At 45.6% G+C, this 14813-nt stretch overlaps 1 protein-coding gene and 1 long non-coding RNA gene across 5 annotated transcripts in view; both read right to left on the bottom strand.

Moving 5' to 3' along the window:
• Window positions 1-2554: 2554 nt before the first annotated feature.
• The window catches only part of SERP2 (stress associated endoplasmic reticulum protein family member 2), a 233325-nt gene continuing 221066 nt past the window's right edge, over window positions 2555-14813 (bottom strand). For all 4 annotated transcript variants that reach the window (XM_050766249.1, XM_050766250.1, XM_050766247.1 and 1 more), the window contains one exon: window positions 2555-2996. In XM_050766249.1, coding sequence (XP_050622206.1) covers window positions 2956-2996 — 41 coding nt within the window. In that variant the 3' untranslated portion in view covers window positions 2555-2955. The remainder of the gene's footprint in view (window positions 2997-14813) is intronic.
• Window positions 7792-11237, bottom strand: LOC126940406 (uncharacterized). Its single transcript, XR_007720747.1, has 2 exons — window positions 9408-11237; window positions 7792-8430 (listed from the first exon to the last, which is right to left on the bottom strand). It is a non-coding gene; the product is annotated as an uncharacterized LOC126940406 (long non-coding RNA).

Here is a 14813-nt window from a genome sequence, read left to right as displayed (position 1 = left end):
TTAATTAAACTAAGTCTGGTGGTGAATTGGTTCCCAAATGTTCATTGGTGGATGGGCGGCATCAGAATTGTCTACATCTTTTAAAAAACACGTAAAACTTCTGCATGTCTTCCTGTGAGAGTTTGATTTTCAGCAGCCTTGGGGTGGATTCCTACTTTTAAGAATTCCCCACGCCCGTCCTAAGTGATTGTGACTCCCGGTAAGTGAATGCTGACAAATTGAACCTGCCAGCATGGACATTTATTTATGAAATAAATGAACATTAATTTCATACTCTTTCTATGGATTCAAGGTGGTGCTGGATCCACAGGCTCACCTGGCCCCCCAGCTTTCCCTGCAGAATCTGCCATTGTGCCTTAAATCCCGCAAGAAGTGGCTTATCCTGTGCCGCTGGAGCTCTTGATTGGCTGTGACTGAGATGGGACTTTAAGTTCTCACCAGGATAAAAAGTGGGGTTCCGACTTTACTGCCTTCTGAACCCTGCTGATCTGTCCTCAGCCAAGTGATTTTCTTCTGAAGAGCAGTGTTTTTTCAACTGTGGTTGAAATCTGTTCATGGGTTCTAAAATCAATTGTTGAGGATGCAACCATTTAAACATTAAATAGACTAGAAATTTTTAATTTTTAATTCAAAAAATAGACTAGAAAAAAATCAGAATGCATCACGTATGGTAGGGATAAATGGAATTCTTTCTGTAAAACTTGTTTTGGAGGGTACGTTATGCATTGGGCTGCTGTGTATTTCTTACTATGTTTCACAGGGAAACTGCTGTCCTCTCTGCAGTACAATATAAATCAACAATGGCCCTAACTTCCTTAAGACAGCTCTCATTTCTGCTTGCAGAGGACAGATGGAAAAAGTCACCAGGGAGGGTAGACTGACATATACAAGTACTTCAGGGAGGCTACCTGGAAACTAACAGAAAACCAATTTGTGGATGATTGCAGAGCCTGGGGAGAGAAATCAATCTTGGACAGTCTTATGGATGGCAGCCAACAGCCCACCACGCTCAGCCCATTGCACCTGTCACCTGGGGATAAGCAGGGTCTATCTGGAACGGACTCTGGCCAGGATTCGGTTTCCCTTTCCCTGAAATGGGGATAATCACCCTCTTGACTATTGCTGTTATGGGAAAGGCCAAATTAGGGGAAAAAATTCTGTCCAATAAAGGATGAACCACAAAGCTCAGGTCAGTAATGGCCTCTATTGGTGGTTTGGGAGGTGTGCTTTTATGGGCATTAAGGGAGAAAGAGAAAGTCTGCACTCACATCAAGTCTAGGCAATGTGGGAGTTGGAAAGAGACACGTGGGAGCACAGACCCAGTCACCTGAAGGCAAGGAGCCTTTCTTTTTCCTCCTCTTGGCAGGCAGTGTGGGCTCCTGGGCCCCAAGCAGGATCCCTTAGGGCTGATCTCTTACCACACACTGGTCTGACTCGGTGACCTAGAAGAGGATAGTCGGAGCCAACAGGATGAGGGGACAAGTTTGGAGGGCATCTATTGTGTGCCACCCTTGAGTGGCTGGAAATGTCTTCTGCCACTTTGTGAGGGGCTGGGGGCTGGGGAATGGGAGTGGCAAGGGAACACGGGGTGGTAGACTGTTCTCAGGGCTGCTGATTTTGGAGCAGTCTGACTACTCTCTTCTTAGTGGGAAAGAAAGAAGGAAGAAGGGGGAAGGGATGCTTTTGGAGGGGAGCTCAAAGGGTGGGATAAAAGCAAGCCTTCAAGAACATCACTAAAGGGTCTGAAGTGAAAGACCCCAATTAACAAAAAGCCCCCTAATTCAAACAGTGCCACTAACACCAAAACCTGTAAAGTGGTCTAGAGAGACGCTGGTCATGTCTGTCACTTTCCTTTTTAAAGCTCTCATGAAGTTAATGAATGAAAAAAATTGCTAATGCAAAGATGGAAATTAATAAAAACAAAAGCATGCTTCATATTGCAGGGTGACCACCTCTAATCCTACCAGTGATCCTGTGGCTGTCCCTGTAACTTCCTTTGGCAACACCATGCTTTGAGAAGCTGCGGGGGAGGCTGGCCAGGGAGAGGGCCTCACCCACCTATTCTGCCAGCTGATCCCCCAGAGGGCTGCAAGGCTCCTGATTTACCCAGAGCTCTGGAGTGGCTGAGGCTGGGCCCTGGGGTTGGATGGTTCTCACCAAGAGGCCTGGGACGTCTGCTCTGTGCTAAGCTCCGAGGCCGACTACAGAGGAGATAAAGACTAATCGGACCTTCGCATACATTGCACATGCCTTTTCTGAACTGAAAAAGAGAAGAACAAACAAGACAAGACAAAAATATTGGAAAAAAAAAAAAAAAGAAGAATCAAATGTGTAGAAAATGCAAGGTCATTAGAACTGCCCAGGGCTTCATTCAGGCAAAGATCTTGAGGGTCTGGCCAGGGATCTGCTGAGTAAATCTAGCTCTGGTTCCCCTCCCACAGATTCCCTGCCCCTCCTCCAACTGCATAACCAAGTCTCTTCACCTCCCAACCTTCCTTGAGCTATTCTGCTATTTCCTTCACTTTCATTTTCTCACTATAACCCACACATGGTATAAGGTTGAACGAAGGCATTTATTTGTAAAACCAATTCTCAATGGGGGAGAGATTGTATCCATAGAAAGTAAACCAGTGATCCTTCAGAGGGCCACATGCACGCATTAGTGAAACCAAGGGAAAAGCCAAAAAGACAGCACTGCTGCGGACGACCCGCGTGGCTACTAATCCTGCCAACAGAAAAGCAAAATGTCCTTTCCGCTTGAGAACACGGATGCACCAAGATGTCCTGTGAGAAGGCAATTTGGTCTGACATCCACGATGAAGTGATCAGGGAACAAGTGGGGGAGCGATTTTTTCTATTCCGTGTGGCCTGTTGCTTCCCGCAGAAACTGGCTGACCGCTTCCGTGGTCCTCCCCTCTCCAGTGGGAGGGAGGTGGTGTCAAATCCCTGGCCTTCTCACATGCCCATCCTTATGCTCTGAATGATCTGAAAGATAGCTGAAAGAGGAAAACACAACAGCTCAGACACCAGACTGCACACAGCTGGAAACCCAGCCCACAGTGAGCCGGGCTTCTGCAGACCCCCGGGCCCTGACGTGTTAGTTCACAGCTGATTAGATATTTCCTAACAAGGAGTTAAGTTAACAAGAGGTCAGTGAACTTCTTTAAAAAGGCAGCCTCGCTCAGTCGGCTGATGGATGCCTCAGGGATTTATAGATAACTCCTGCTAATTCCACCAGCAGTTAAGGCCAGAAATCCCTCAGGCATTGAGAGGAGATTTGGCCCCCTTCCCCAGCAAAGTTCTGGGGCTGCCTGGGAGAGGGATATGGGCTTTCGTGCAGAAACTGCACTCATTAAACAGGTCAGTGAGTCTGCCTTTTCAAAATGGCTGTGACCTGTAAAACAATCAGCCCTGTGCTGGGAAGGCAGACCAGGTGCTCTGAGCAGCCCACGGGCCGGCCTCGGGCTGCCCAGAACCCTCCATGCGTGCGTATCTTCCGGCTACAGGGAACTCTCTGGAAGGCAGCTGTCTCTCATGGAGAGCTGCACTGATTTATTCAGGGCTCAATCTTTAATAACTGGGGTTGTCAAGGGGCTGGGTAGCCTGTAAGCCCACAGAGAACTCCTGGGACCCCTGCCCATGTGGATGAGAGCTGGTTACATAGCTTCGGCCTGCTTCCAGCTACTGGGTTTCAAATGTGTCCCAGGAGAGGAAGATCCCAACTTCTTTTTCACATCTTCCTCAGTGAGCAACCTTGGTCAGTGCTGACAAAGATGACGGTAATGATAAGAGTAACTACCATGGTTTTCATCATGGTGACACTGAACATTCATGGAAAGTTGGCAAAACAAAAAATTGAATTTTTTTTTTTTTTTTTAAGGAGGGTGGGTATTATCGCATCTAACCATGTGTAAAAACAGAATAAACACTGAGCTCTCAGGGGTCTTACCCCTTCTCGCCTTCATAAAGTCATCCTGGAATACATCCAGGATCCACGGTAAAACAGAGTTATCCAGAACCCTAGGAAACAAGTCATTCAACGTTTCATCATCTGGCGTCAGTGAGCACATTCTATGTATCAGACACCGCACTTCGAGGATACAAAGAGAAACGATGCACGGAACCTTGGGGAATTGTTCTTGGACAGCTGGGTTTTAAGGGTAGACAAACACGAATGCATTTTTTGGCTTTTTTCCCCTAAAACCACTGCACCCATCATCACTACCTTTCTGAATTATAGATACCAACATATTTCAATGCCAACTTTCCATGAATGTTCAGTGTCACCATGATGAAAACCAGTAACTGATGAGATGTGCTGTGATCTGGCTACAGAGGAGGCAGCGTTTGATCTGACACTGAAATGCTTCTGGTCAGCTGCACTTCTGGGCTCTCATTTCTGCTTCTGATCAGTTTTTGGGTCTCTTTCTTCTCATCTCTGGTATTACTATACCCATCTGCAGTGGGCCCTCTACTATTATTTTGTTGCTATAGACTAAGCTGAAAACAGAAACTGTTAGAATTATGAGTCAAATCAGAGTAAATCAGCTCCATGTGAGTGTCAGGGATTCATCTGTAGATATGGTGAAGGTGTTGTTGGTTCAACAACTTGTGATATTTAATTCTGGATGTGCTCAGATGTTTTCTTAGCTCTAAGTTTGGGTTCTTGGGCAGGTCTTAACAGGGGCAGTTGGTAGATAGAAGAGAAAGTACCCTATAACAATTTATAAGCTTGCAGAAATATGTGATGTTCCTTTCCTCCCCACCAAGGCTCACAAGGAATAAAAATTAAATAAACATTCTGTATTGTGGCTCAATGGGAATGCCAGGAGGCAGCTGTATATTCAACATTAGAAAAAAAAATTACATCTACCATGCCTCAGACTTTGTTCTTGTGATCAGGGAACTATTGCTAATCCTGACCAACAAGTTGACTTTAGAGCAGAAAGTTAGGATCCGATGGAATTGGGTTGAATATCAGCTCTTTGCTGAAAAGCTGTGTGACTGGACAAATAATTAACCTCTTCGAGGCTGCTTCCTGTTCTGTAAAATGAGGATCATGGCCCCTGCAGGGCTGTCATAGGGATTAAACCACATGACGTATTGGAAGGGTCCTCACACATGGAGGACTCAGTGCCTGGTAGCTACTGCTATCATCACTGTTACCATGACTTCAACAACTGCTGCTTCTCCATGTCCCACATGCAGGCCAGCGCTTAGCACTATCTGCCACCCTACAAAGCTGTGAACTTTGGGAAATTACTACACAGTTCTGAGCCTGCTTTCTCTACCTGTAAAACTGTGGATAATAAGTACCTCAAAGGATGGCAAGGAATAAATAGGATGATGTAAGTAGATGCTCAAAAATATTACTTCTTACTTACTCTTGCCCTTAGACAAAAAATTATCAGCAGGATGTAAGTCAACAAACAGGAAACCATCGGTGTCTCAGTCCATATAGCCCCCATATTAAGTTGATTCATAACTTCAAAAGTTCTGGGTAATAATAAGAAACCGTGCAATTCTTGTTTAAGGAACTGTTACAAATCTCTCTAAAGAATCTAAGACAGGGCAGGTGCGGTGGCTCATGCCTGTAATCCCAGCACTTTGGGAGGCCAAGGTGGGCAGATCACGAGGTCAAGAGATGGAGACCATCCTGGCCAACACGGTGAAACCCCGTCTCTACTAAAAGTACAAAATTAGCTGGGTGTGGTGGTGCCAGCTACGTGGGAGGCAGGAGAATCGCTTGAACCCGGGAGGGGGAGGTTGCAGTGAGCCGAGATTGCGCCATTGCACTCCAGCCTGGGCGACAGAGCATGACTATCTCAAAAAAATAAAATAAAATAAAAATAAAATAAAAATAAAAAAATAATAAAAAATCTAAGATAAAGTTTGTATGTCTCAGAACAGCGATACTGATGTTAAAATAACTTATCTAGTTCTTTGAGTTTGCTTTAAAAACTGAGGATCATTCCTGATCATAATTGAATCCATGAATTAACGTGTAAGAGTCCAGCGATCCTTAACATGTTCACAGATGAACCTTCTTGGAGACACTACTTTGAATAAAGTCTATTTTTTAAGTTCACCATTTACCTCCACAAGATAACAGTTGTGTTTATTTCTTTTTCAGTTGTATCATGGTCTTTAAGAAAACTTACACATCTTATACTAATTATATTAACTGTAATCCTGTGTACCTGCCAATACTGACCTGCAGAGTAACCTCCGCCTTCCAAATGCTGACTTTCTGAGGCGGCAAATGGGAAGGGAGCCAGCAGTGAGTTCAAAAGAGGGAAAGGAAGCGGGGAGTCTAGACCCTGACAAGTTAATAACTTAACAGTGGGTGAACAAAGCTGAGAAAACAGCAGAGCAGGCTGCAGGAGAGGAACTGTGGGCAGGCGAGACAGCGGGGAGGAGAGATGCCAAGAAAGGGAGGGACAGCAGGCATTCCAGGGCAGGCGATCAGGGCGTGGGCAGGTCCCAGAGGTTCAGAAAAGTCCAGGCGAGAGCAGGAGCTACGAGACCCACGAAGCCTCTGCATCCTCCTACCTGTGTCAAGGATCCTGGCCCTTGGTAACCTTAGATGATCCCATTTCTCGTTTTTCAACCTCCCCCTTTCAATGAAGTCTTTAGGCTTTAACATGCTAGGAGCACTCCCACTGCAAAATCAAACACACCAAAGCTATGTGCCTGACTCCACATCCCTATCCACAGGGCCCTCTCTTCCTCTTCACAACCATTTCTAAAGAGCTGTCTATGCTCACTTTCTGCACTCTCTTACCTGCTATTCTCGTGTCAATCCACCTCATTTTAGCTTCTGCTCTCTTCCTTCCATTGAACATCTTTTGCTAAAGTCACAAATGACTTTTGGGTCGCTTAGTGTAACAGGCGTTCTTCCACCTTCTCTTGTCTTACCCTCTACTCACCCCTGCTGGGCACTTCCTGTTGGAAACTCTCTTCCCTCGGCCTCTGTGAAACCATGGTCTTCTAGGTTCTAGTTTTCCTCCTTCTCTTGGCTCTTTCCTCTAAGCTTATTTTAGAGGAAACAATCCACTTGACCATTAAACATGGGCGCTGACATTCTGCAATGAACGTTACTAGCTTTCTTCTCATTACATTCTTCCTCCTTAGGCGATGCCTCCCAGCCCACAGTTTGAATTGCCACCTAGCTGTTGATGATGCACAAATGTGTATCTCCAGCCCTGACTTCTCTGAGCTCCAGCACACCTTCCACTATCTACTTGATATTTGCACCTGGGTGGCTCAGAGGTACCTCAGACTCAACAGGACCTTGTCATGATCTCTTCCCACTGCTAAAACTGGCATCATTATCTTCCATCTTGCATGTAGACTCAAAACACCACAGTCCTTCCTGACACCTCCAATTGATAACCAAGACCTGTGGATTTTACCTGGGAATCTTGTGATTATGCACCCTTCTTTCCATTCCTCAGAAGGCACCCTAGTCCAAGTTACCATCATTCTCCCCAAGACCCCAGTGAGGCCCTCCCAGTGCTCGACTCTTGTTCTTCTTCCATCCTTTCTCCATACTGTAGCTAGAATTATCCTTTCAATAAAAGCAAATAATATATTGTCACTCCCGTGTTTACTGCACATCAAAAGCTTCCCGTTGCCCAGTCCCTGATGAGGCCTCCATGACCTGCACATCCTGGCCCCTGTCCAGACCTGTCAGACTCACCTTGTATCACTCTTCTCCTTGCTTGGGGCACTCCCTCATGTTTTCAAAAGCTCCCTGTTCTCACCACAGGGCTTTTTTTTTTTTTTTTGGAGATGGAGTCTTGCTCTGTCACCAGCCTAGAGTGCAGTAGCACGATCTCGGCTCACTGCAACTTCTGCCTTCCGGGTTCAAGCGATTCTCCAGCCTCAGCCTCCTGAGTAGCTGGGACTACAGGCACGCACCAACACACCCAGCTAATTTTTTTGTATTTTCAGTAGAGACAGGGTTTCACTGTGTTGGCCAGGATGGTGTTGATCTCTTGATCTCGTGATCCATCTGCCTCGGCCTCCCAAAGTGCTGGGATTACAGGCGTGAGACCACAGGGCTTTTACACATGCCATTCTTTCTGTCTGAAATACTTCTACCCTACCCTATTCCCTACTTTCCTTCATCAACCAAAAGTTAATGTCTTCAGAGAAGCCTTCTTTGATCACCTGGAGCAGAGGTTCTCAGACTTGAGCACACATCACAGTCTCTCGGGGACAGGTTAAAACGCAAATGCTGGATACCTTCTCCCCAAGCCCTGGAGTTAAGGGACTGAGAATCTGTGTTTCTAACAAGTTCACAGCGGACGTTGAGATGCCGGTCCAGGGACCACACTTTGAGAACCACTTACCTGAGAGTACACAGGTCCTTTGCATTATATGATTTCATAGCCCCATGTGCCTCTTCTTTACATAGTTTCATGGCTGAAATTGTACAGTTTCATGGCTGAATTGAAAGTGTTTTGGTGTGATTACTTGATTAACTCATCTTTCTTTGCCATTAGACTACAAGCTCCAGGATAACAGGGACAAGGGATGGCACAAAGTAGGTCCTCTGTAAATATTATTGAATTACTGAAAAGTGAATGATTGCAAAAAGCACAGAGGAAAATATATTTTAAAAACCTCAAATGACTACTCTGCAAACCCAAAGAGTCAGCATCAAATGGCTGCCTTTAGATCCAAATGTCTCTAAAGCTCAGTCTTCGAAGGGGAAGTATAAGACCATAAACCCCTAAAGGCCTGAGAATGGGCCATCCCAACCCACTCTCACCCTGGGGACTGACCCTCCCCAGCTAAGAGGGAGTGCCAGAAGGACACGGGGATGACATAACAAGTGGGTCCCATAGGTAAATGTCAGAAAGTTGGAACCCTGCCAGATAACAGGAGGCTTCCTAAAGCCACTTTTATTGACAATAAATTGATGATAAAGGAGATCAAGGGAGTTGCTGAGAAGAGAGATTAAGAGAGGCCGGAAGAAGAATATCCTTTAGGAGAAGAAGACAATGTAGAAATCATACCGTTTTGCTTATTTTTCATTTAAGAAAATGAAAATGATGAAAGAGCTGGTAGAAAGCAAAGTATGGGTTCTCTAAGAAACAAGCTGAAATGTTAGGAGACAAGACATTGCAAAGTGGATCACTAAGTTCTCTAAAATAATCAGCACAAAGAAAGTCAAAAGCAAGATGCCATTTTCTGGTGGCTTCTCCAGAGATGGAGAAGAGGGAAAAAAGAGAGATGCCAGAGACAGGCGAGGGCAACAAGATGCTGTTAAAACCCAGATGTTATTAGCAAAGAATGTAAAGCTTTCTATCCGCATTAAAATAGCAGAAAGAGCTTCTGAGAGAGAGCCTCTACACCAGCCCAAATGCCCCCAGGGCACAAAGGAGGCCGCAGGTCACCTTAAGGGAGCCGATGGCTGATGAGATGTCTTCTCCAGGCTGTGCCTCTCAGATCCCGAGGATGAACTCCAGAGCAGATGAATGGCCTCAGTCTTTCGTCCAGGGCCGGCCTGTTCCTTAAACATCCCACTTGCCAGTCCTGGGTGGGGGTGACTCCCTCTGGATGTTACAGTTTTGAGAAAGTTCTGGCAGTCTCCAGGAAAGGCCAATTTATGTGGTTGACCTGCAAATATGGCGAATTCAAGTCTGTCCTGAAGCAAGTGTCCGGGGGGTGAGTGGGGACACCGGTGGCCCAACCAAGAGGTAGCCTGTGGCTGGGTCAGGTCTTTCTCCATCTGGGAGCAAGAACCAGGATGGCTGCACATCAGGAACCTCTGGAAAACACACTTTTTCTGGCAGGAAAAATAGGGGATGTTTTAGCAGGAGCTTTTTTCAATACACAGTCATATGCTAAAGGCCTAAATTGGTGGAAAACTTTTGCTTCATGGAACTTTCAGGGAAACCGTAAGAGAGAGGGAATGCAGGGTAATGGAAAACAGATGGGTTTTAGAGTCTGAAAGAACTAGATTTGGGGACTAGCTCTCTCACTTTTTAGCTATGGGACATTGGCCAATTTCTTCTATGAGCCGCAGTTTCGTGATCTGGAAAAATGAGTGTAATGGCATCTTTGCAGGGACTGTGTGACCAGAGGAGAAGATGTATGTGTAGGGCCTGGCATTACAAGAAGTCAGTCCTCAATAAATGGTAGCCAAAACAGTTGTACAAACAGATCTTGCTCACCCTCATGGGCTAGTTTATAAATAACTCTTTCTAGACTTAGAGAAGTTCTAGCTATCCCTGCAGAGGTGACACCACTGACTCTCTGGTGTACAAACCCTATCCTTTACCTATCCAGGGCGGCCGCTGGTCTTGGCTCATGGAGGTTCCTCAATATCTCAGTGCTATGTTCACCCACTACAAATTTTCTCACCATCAACAAGCAAAGCTATCAAAATAGGCAAAATTTTATTTCTTCCCTCTTAAGCATTCAGAGCTTTGGTGAGGACCTTCCCAGGGAGATGGAGAGGTGGGAAGGCAGTGTGAGCCAGACCATAAACATAATTACAAGAACAGCAAACACTTACAAAGCCAACACTCTCACTCTACTAAACATTCCACATGCATTGCCTCAGTTAATCCTCAGGATTAATAGTCCTGAGGGTCCCAGGAGTTAGGAACCAGTACCATTCTCTTTTAAGAAGAGAAGAACTGAGGCTTAGATTCGGTGTAAGTATCTTAGACAAGGCTACATAGCTAGTAGATGGTTTCAAATCCACAAAGTCTAGCCCTGAAGCTGTAGCTCTTAGCAACCATGTTAACTTCCCCGCTATGGCATGTGCACATGCTAAGGTGGTGGTTTTCACCCAGTACACCACAAAATACAGACCTTCCTCAAATTTTGTGTCCCCAAAAGATTTCAGAGAGCAGCTAACAGTTCACTGAGAAATGTTTCTTAGTTGTTGCAAAAGGCTCCATTCTGGCTCCTCAACCTTTGGGCTCAAAGACAGTTTGCCACAAAACTGGTGGCCACACAGGGAGTGGGAAGAGAGAGCACTGAAAAGAATGTCTCTGGCCTCTCATATGTCCCTGGCATGTTTGTGACTTGTACTTTTCTTCTTCCACACCATCCTTAACAGAACAGCCAGTCCTGGGGAAAGTTCGGGTGTGGTCCTTCCAGAAATGGAGAGGCCTCCAGCACATTCACACAGGGAGAGACCTGGACCATCCAAAACACAAGGATGGGAGAACGGGAGGATTCAGGCCCTGCCAAGGACATCTCAGAGAATCACTTCTTCACATCTGTTCTGAAAAGGCTGTCCTGAAAAAGGACCTGTCTGTGACATGCTCTCTCTCCCCTCCCCTGCCACGCAGCAGGCAGAGGCCCTGGAGAATACAGGGGGAAAGTGCCGCCTGTTAACTGACAGATGAAAGGAATGTCCTTGCCCAGAAACGGCAGAGCGACTCCCAACGGATGGTGCCTGATAAACCTCGCAGGCTCTTTGTTGAAAGGCATTAACTGCAATAACAGAGGCCAGCCCTGGAGCCAGGCACAATTTCCTATTTGATGGGCAAAGAGAGTCCAGATGTGTGCTCCCTTCTGGGGATGAGAAAGTCATAATATCCAGCAACATAGGGAGGTATACTATACACACACACACACATGCAAGCATGCATATGCATGCATATACATATGAACACATTCATGAACACACTAACACAAACACATTCACAAATACACACACGGAAACAAACACACACAAAAAACCCACATATACAAACACACACACAAATGCAAACAGAAACATACACAGGCTTCACTTCAACCAGAACAGCTGCTCTTTCATTTATTTCTCTCTGAGATTTGAACAAAGTTCTGCAGCTTAAAAAAAAAAAAAAAAAGACCAAAAACCACTAGTCTAGATTTTTTTTAAAACACTTTTTTTTTTCCTGCTTATAAACGTAATATATGCTGACTGACAAATTTGGAAACTATAGGAAACAGTGAAGAAAATAACAGTCACTAGTTAATCCTGTTACCCCAGAGGCTTCCCTTTGATGGGAAATAAACATTTGTCAGTTTCAAGAATAGCCAGCCTTTAGTCACCATTAAAATTCTCATAATCTCTAATTAGGAAATGAATATCAGGGTTGGCCAGAGAAAGAGAAATAAAATTGAAATTAGGAATACATGAGGAAGAAACAGTCTGAGGGAGGGAACTGGGGCATGGTTGGTATTTAAGAGTTTCTCTCTGAGAGTCAAAGGATGATGGGAATTAGATGGTGACTCCATTGATGCTGCCTGAAACTATCACTGAGGCATCAGGACAGAGAGAAATACAACCGCATTGCAAAGAGTGCCATCTCAGATTACTGCCTCCTGTCAACGTAGGGTATCACACCCAAGAACTCAGAAAGGGTAAATGATACTGTAAGACCACAAGAAACATGTATAGGCTGACTCTAAATAAAATTATCCAAACAGGTAGCATATTAAGGAAAAGACCTCATTTCACCAAGTCCAGGAGGCATTCTGGTCAAAGAGGAAAGTTGGAAATGTCGAAGACAGTTATCTTGTGAATACTGTGGCAATAACCTTATAAAAAATTTAGGCTAAGGATAGCAAAGATGAGAATGTGGCGCTGTCAGCCATACCGTGTTCAGGACAGACATTACCAATTAACTGCAGCCCACTTTCCCACTAAGCATTGGTACAGCCTGAGAGTCCTCAGTAAGGCTCATGCAAGAGCTGGGGACAAAAGGGAAAGGAAACACCCAGAGGAGAGGGCTCTGAGCACAAATAGCAGTGACTAGGTCCATGAATGGGCTGGGGAAGCGTGTCAAGTCTGCAAGTGCCTTGAGAAGATAGCAGTTGACCTATCTGTGTGACAGTATCTTTGTGGGGAACAGTCTCAGACAGACGTTCCAGCTAATGCTTGCCTCTGAGTCTTGAGATAAAAGCAAGCATTCTTCAGAAGCTCTCAAACAGCTCTGCAAAGAGGCAGGTTTCAAAACCCGGGAATGGCAGAGCCAGGATGAGCTGCTTACCTGGAAACCGGCCCCACTGCCTGCAGAAATGGAAGATAATACTTTTAGTAAAGGGGGAGAGAAAAAAAGCACAAAGTCTCTTATGAGGGCACTGAAATCCCTTGGCCTTTGATGTTGATCCGGGTCCTAGCAGATCAAGTGGAGACAAATCCAGCCAGTTAAACAGGCTCAAGCAAAACAAAATCCCAGGCTAAGGTTTGACAAGAAGTTTATGGCCTGTTTGGGTTAATAATCTCAGCAGACTCATAACAGGTATTGATTAAGAAATAGGTTTTTGATTTCTTACATAATCTATATATTAATAAAACTGTCTGGGTGTGGTGGCTCACACCTGTAATCCCAGCACTTTGGGAGGCCGAGGAGGGTGGATCACTTGAGGCCAGGAGTTTGAGACCAGCCTCAACAACAGGGTGAAACCCCGTCTCTACTAAAAACACAAAAATTAGCTGGGCATGGTGGCGCATGCCTGTAATCCCAGCTACTTGGGAGACTGAGGCAGGAGAATCACTTGAACCCAGGAGGCAGAGGTTGCATTGAGCTAAGATGGTGCCAATGCACTCCACCTGGGCAACAGTGAGACTCTGTCTCAAAAAAGGAAAAAAAAAACTGGTTATCAAATTAAACAAAATGAAACGAGATATAGCCCTGAGATGTTCTAATTGGATGATACCATGTCTCAGAAGAATATACTATTCCCAAAGCTTTTGTATCTCATAAAGATAACTTTTACAGCAAAAGAGTGGTGGATTGGGGTTGCTTTAAGGAAATGAAACTCACGTTTTTTTTTTCCTGATATTCAAGTTAAAGGACAAACTGCTTTTCATTGATTGTGATCTGCATGTTGGTGTCCCTTCTCCCTCTGTGGGGAAGACTTGACGCTTTATCATGTGGGAAAGCAGTCTCATGCACCCAAAGTGTTATCACTCACATTGCTTCCACTCATCTGTGGGGTGAAGAGGCAGGGCCCATGGCTTGCTGAGAGACTGAGACCCATGTGAGAGGTCGAGTCTGCAACTGAATGTACAGCCTGGAAGGATGACAGGTGTGTGCAAGTTGAAGCACCCCACAGCACAACCGATAGTCCCGTGGTACCACTGTTTCCCATGAGGGCTACAGGGACAGAGGTGGTGGTGACTGTAGCTGCAGGCTTTGAGCTTGCTATGGGCCTGCACTTAGATCCCCAGAGCCACTCAACGCCAGGACACCTTGGGAGGGCTGCTCATTATCCCCATTTTCTTGATAAGGGAATCAATACCAAGAGTAAACACCTTGTCCAAGGTCATTCAGCTGACAAAAGTGAATCTAGGCTCGGAGCTGACATCTGGCAGATCCTGAAACTATCTTCCCTTCAGAGGCCTCCTATTCTATGAGTGCCAACTGGTCAGTTTTCAAAGCAGTCCCTTGCCTAAGAGAACTTTTGCAATCATGGAAAGTAGAAATTTGCTTATTCCGAAGAGGGTGTATTTAGATAACCTCCCCAAACTCCCTCTCACCAGGGCAATGTATTAGAGGTTGCCACCAAGTGCCCAAGACAGAACAGGGCTGGGCTGCGCTCGGATCTGGGTGGGGGCGTGGGGCAGCCCCGGGAGGTCTGTTGCTCCCATCTGGCTTTGCAATGAGGGGTGGCATTCCCTGAGTGTGTGTTTATGCCAGGGGTCTCTGGGTGCCTGGACTGCGTCCCCTCACTACTCTCCCAGTCCTCGTTCCTTCCTTTTCATTATCTTGCTCTTACTAGGATGGCAGGCATGAAAAGCACATGCAGAGGAGGAGGAAGCCACAGGAGAGAAGCTGAGAAACAGGAGGCAAGTGATCGCAGTGACC

This window comes from Macaca thibetana, chromosome 17 (genome assembly GCF_024542745.1).
Source record: "Macaca thibetana thibetana isolate TM-01 chromosome 17, ASM2454274v1, whole genome shotgun sequence".
Taxonomy (NCBI): Eukaryota; Metazoa; Chordata; class Mammalia; order Primates; family Cercopithecidae; genus Macaca; species Macaca thibetana.
Note: the sequence above shows the minus strand (reverse complement) of the source record. Positions and strands in the feature narration are given on the sequence as shown.